This window comes from Crocuta crocuta, unplaced genomic scaffold, assembly GCF_008692635.1.
Source record: "Crocuta crocuta isolate KB4526 unplaced genomic scaffold, BGI_CrCroc_1.0 scaffold16, whole genome shotgun sequence".
Taxonomy (NCBI): domain Eukaryota; kingdom Metazoa; phylum Chordata; class Mammalia; order Carnivora; family Hyaenidae; genus Crocuta; species Crocuta crocuta.
The window spans coordinates 8,553,477-8,558,070 of record NW_027531893.1 but is presented as its reverse complement, the minus strand read 5'-3'; the positions used below and the strand labels follow the sequence as shown (position 1 = coordinate 8,558,070).

General features: G+C 57.2%; 1 protein-coding gene across 1 annotated transcript in view; it reads right to left on the bottom strand.

Annotated features, from left to right (window-relative positions):
- CIITA (class II major histocompatibility complex transactivator) overlaps nucleotides 1–4,594 on the bottom strand; it is a 38,723-nt gene that overhangs the window by 13,287 nt on the left and 20,842 nt on the right. Inside the window, 4 exon segments of the mRNA XM_077773314.1 lie at nucleotides 644–712; nucleotides 1,222–1,386; nucleotides 2,690–2,824; nucleotides 3,288–3,440. Of these exon segments, the coding sequence (XP_077629440.1) occupies nucleotides 644–712; nucleotides 1,222–1,386; nucleotides 2,690–2,824; nucleotides 3,288–3,440 (522 nt within the window).

Sequence of the window (4,594 nt, the reverse complement as noted above, 5' to 3'; positions counted from 1 at the left end):
ACAGCCGAGATCAATCATGCGTTCATTCATTCACTTCCACACCCAGCGTTCACGCACTCATCCTCTCCCTTGCTTACCCGTCCACCCCTTCATTTACTCACTAACCCCCTTCCGCTTTTGCTCACTCACGTGGAAGGCCACGGGGCAGGGGGGCGGGGTGAAGGGTTAAGATAATGGAATCTGCGTATCTGGTTCAGATCCCAGCTCTACCAATGCTTAGTGTAACCTTGAGCCTGTTACAGAGCCTGCTATGTCTCGGGGGGCTGGCCCCGAGAGTCCTCACGAGCAAAGTGGGGATGGCATTAGGGTTGTTCGTCACATGGGTGATTCGGTTACATCTACCGTGTTTACAGGAGTATGTGGGACAGCGTAAGACTCGGGCACTTGGCCATTCTCGCATCCCACGTGCCATCAGCCCCCTCCCCACACTCGGCTCCTTCCTTTGCCCACTCACCCAATTACCACCCTCCCTCATTCATGCCCTCAGCCTGGAAAACAAGACGGCAACACCCCGCGTGGGCTTATGAGAGCAGGGCCCACGTGTCAGTGAGGGGCAGAATCGAATGAGGAAGCCAACAAGTGCTGAGTGACTGAGGGAAGTGGGTCCGGACCCCCGGGGCACGGACAGTCCGCCGGCACTCACCAGGCCATTTGGGGAGCTTGCTGGAGACCTCGTGAGCTGCCGGGGATCGGGTAGGGGACAGCTGCTCCTCTGAAGAAGAGAGTCGTGGTAAGGGGCGTGCCCTGGGACTCCCCGTCTTCCGGGGCACGCAGTCCTCTGAGTGTCCCAACGGCAGAAATGACAGGGGAGGAGTGTCCCCCAGATAAAGGTCATCAGGTGGTGACCCAAGCTTGTTTCCTACTCAAAAAGGTCTTTTCCAGCCAGCTGTACTGTTAAAAATTTCAGCACTGTTTTAAAAATCACAAGAGCTATGGGGAAATGGGGGTTTGCGGATTCTGCAGACAATTCAGAAGATGTGGCCACGCTGGGTCGGCTTTTCTGCCGGGGGTGGGGTGGGGGGAGATTAGCTAAAGGCCGCTGTCCCCCTCGCATACCCGCTCCTGCCCCTCCTTACCCTCCCTGCCTTGTTTTACCCATAATTGCAGCCTGCTTGTCTCTGCGGGTAAGCTCAGCTCATGGGCCTGATTGGGGTGATACCTTCCCCCCGGGCCTCAATCCTGCTTCCGGGGACCCTCCCGGGGACCGCTAAGGGTCTTTACCTGTCATATTCGCGCGGGAGGTCAGAGCTGGTTCCGGCATTCCGGGAAGGTCCGTCGCAGACGGGGCAAAGGGGCTGGTGGAGCCGGGCCGTTCTGGGGACTTGGGAAGGCTGTGTAAGGCTGGGCCGCCGGAAGGAAGCACTTGGCTGCCCTGGGGCATCTCACCTGCATCGGGGCCAAGAGGAGTGTCCGGAACTCCCTTGGGTCATCCCCACAGCCCACCCCCCCCATTAGGCCGTGTGGCTTGGGAAGTCTGGAGAGGAGTCAGGGGACCTTCCGGAAGAAGACAATTTCAGAACAGGACTGAGGAAAGGCCTCTGGGGTTGCATCTAGCTCACCGAGACTCGATTTCCCCATCTGTGAAATGGACACAGTCGGCTAGCTCATAGGGAACTTAGGGCAGGTACTGTTCTGGCACTCTTCCTGCTCTGTGGTCAGAGCTCATTTTCCTGGATGTCAGGGACGCTCCCTTGCTCCCGGGGCCCCAGCACATCACACGACAACTGGCATACAACCCCTAAAAGATGCTCTTGAATTGGGTGAAAGTGTCCTGCAGCTTTATCCTCTCTCACATCCCCGAGAGCCCCAGTGAGCCTTCCCCTGTACCGGTCACAACCCCTCAGCGTGGTAGGTCAGCAGGGACCATTTTGCTGATCAGAAATAAGGCAGATCTGAAACAGCTGCGCAAGGATGCACACCAAACTGTTCACCGCACTGTACGCTAGGCAGGAAGGGCCCCAGCAACTCTTGTGAGCACCTCTTACTGTTTGCCTTGTACGTGAGCATGTACTGAGGTTGTGATTTTAAAATATAATAAAGCTTGGGGCGCCTAGGTGGCTTATTCGGTTAAGCGTCCGACTTTCGCTTAGGTCACGATCTCGCGGTTCGTGGGTTCGAGCCCCGCGTCGGGCTCTGTGCTGACTGCCAGCTCAGAGCCTGGAGCCTGTTTCAGTCTGTGACTCCCTCTCTCTCTGACCCTCCCCTGCTCACGCTGTCTCTCTCTCTCTCTCTCTCTCTCCTAGAAATAAATAAAACATTAAAAAAATTTAAAAAAATATAATAAAGCTTAATAAAAAGAAAAAAAGCCGGGGTGCCAACGTGGTTCAGTCAGTTAAGCAACTGACTCTTGGTTTCAGCTCAGGTCATGGTCTCACGGTTCTGCGAGTTCGAGCCCCATGTTGGGCTCTGTGCCGACAGCAAGAAGCCTGCTTGGATTCCCTCTTTCCTTCTCTCTCTCCGCCCTTGCCCTGCTCGTGCTCTCTCACTCTCAAAATAAGTAAACATTAATTTAAAAAGAAAAAGAAAGAAAAAAAAACAGCCAAACTCAGACTTAGTGGGGGAAATGACACTTGGAAAGCTAGAGGCACTGAGTGGGTCGCTCCCCCAGACCGCTTTGGGGAGACCTGCTCTTCTCTGAGCTGTGGGACACGGGGTCAGAGAAGGGTGCTCNCAGGTGTTGAACACTCACCTTGATAGATGACCATACCAGACACCCCTGTCCCAGCCCCTGAGATTTGCCAGAGCCCCTGGGGCAGGGTGGGGACGATCTGGATGTGTCCGGCAGGAAGACTCAGGCAGCTCAGCAAGGGACTGGAGGGCGGCACTGCAAGAGACAGGGTCTTCTATAGCACCCGTTTTGTGTTTATTTATTTGATTACCATTGGATTCCCTTTCTTAAAGGGCTCCAACCTCCCCCAGAGTGGCAGTTGTGTCTGTCTTGCCCACGATGGTGTCCTGGGCACCTAGCAGAGTGGCTGGGCACAGAGTAGGCACTCGGTTCACAGCTAATGAAGGCATAGCCAATGCACAGCCCTGTGCGGGGCTGGGGGGTGAATGCCCTAATTGGCGGGGAGTCCTGCTATGGCTCCCGGGGCTGCGTTTCCCTCCAGGGCACTTTCTCCAGCACGGGCTGAGCTGACGGGGACCCTGAGGATGGGACTGGCTGCGATGGAAGCCGGAGCCACTGCTGCGGTGGGGAGTCCTGTCCCTGGTGGCTCCTGCCTTAGCCACTCTTCAGACACCCCCAGGGATGGGGGAAGCCTGCCCCCTCCAAGTCCCTAACGTACCAGACATCAGGACGTTTTCTCCCAGCCAGTTCTGGCTAGATGCTGGCTCCTTGTTGAACACAGCAGGTGCTGACAGGCAGGGCCGAAGAGAGGAGTCGCTCACTGAGCCCACCAGGAAAGTGCCAGTCACCACGGGCACAGCGAGGGGCTCAGCTGTGAGGAAGGGGACCGTGTTAGAGACTGCATGGGATCTGCGTGGGGGTCTGCAGGGGCCCTCCTGGGGACGACAGCAGAGGCAGAGGAGATCTCTCTCCTGGCCGTTGGAGAAAGCTCCCTTCCTCTTCCCAGCCCCGGGTGAAGCTGGTGTGTCGGCAACCGCGCCGTGCCCAGCGCCCCTCGCCTCCCAGCCTTCTCCCTGTGGCTGGGTCCCGAGAGCCTCCTAACATGGAGAGCCACAGGCAGGACAGAGCCTACGAACACAACCACCTTCCACAGCCGGTCACTGAACCCCCTGGGGACCCGAGGAGGCATCAAGCACACCCCTCAAGAAGGCAGGGACCGCCCCACGCCCCCTTGTCCCCAGCAGACTGGGAGCTCTTGGAACACAGGGACTACTTCCCGTTCATCCTGGGGTCTTCACAGACAGAGCTCCTGTCTCCCCCGTCAGATTGGGGGCCTTGGAAAGTAGGAGCCCCATCTCTGCCATCAGACTGGGAGATTTCTGAGGACAGGGATCACTTCTCCATCACTCTGAACTCCTCCTGGGCAGGGTCTCCGTCTCCCTTATCAGAATTAGAACTTTCTGAAGGCAGGGGACAGGCTTTCTCCATTGGACGATGAGCTGTTTGCTCACTCTGTCCCCACTCAGGGGCTGGTCTCCCCACCTTTGCAATAACAACTGGGTGGGAGGAGAGGGGAGGTGGAGGAAGAGGAGGCAGCATCTGGTGGGAGAAGGCGTGAGCCTGGGGGAGAGGCTCACCAGAGCTCTCAGGAGGGCCACAGGGCGCTGGGCGACCAGCTGACCGTAGGTGACTCTACTCTAAAAGGACAAGTGTGGCCTCAAGGGGCAGTGGAGCAAGGCAGGGGGCAGGGTCTCAGCTCTGACTCAGAATTAAGAAGAAGGGGTGTTGGGGGAGAGGCTTTATAGGAGAAGCTGAATCTCCCAGCAGCCCTGAAACGGCAGAGCAGGGGCTATGGAATCATGATCTTGGTTTGAATCCCAACCCTGCCTCTCACTAGCTGTGTGGTCTTGGACAAGTGACTTCACCTCTCTGAGCCTCGGCTTTCAACTGCCAGCTTCTGCATGCACCTGAAGAGGCCCTGACTTTCCTGCCTCAAAATCTCCCTGGTCCCCCCACCCTTACCCC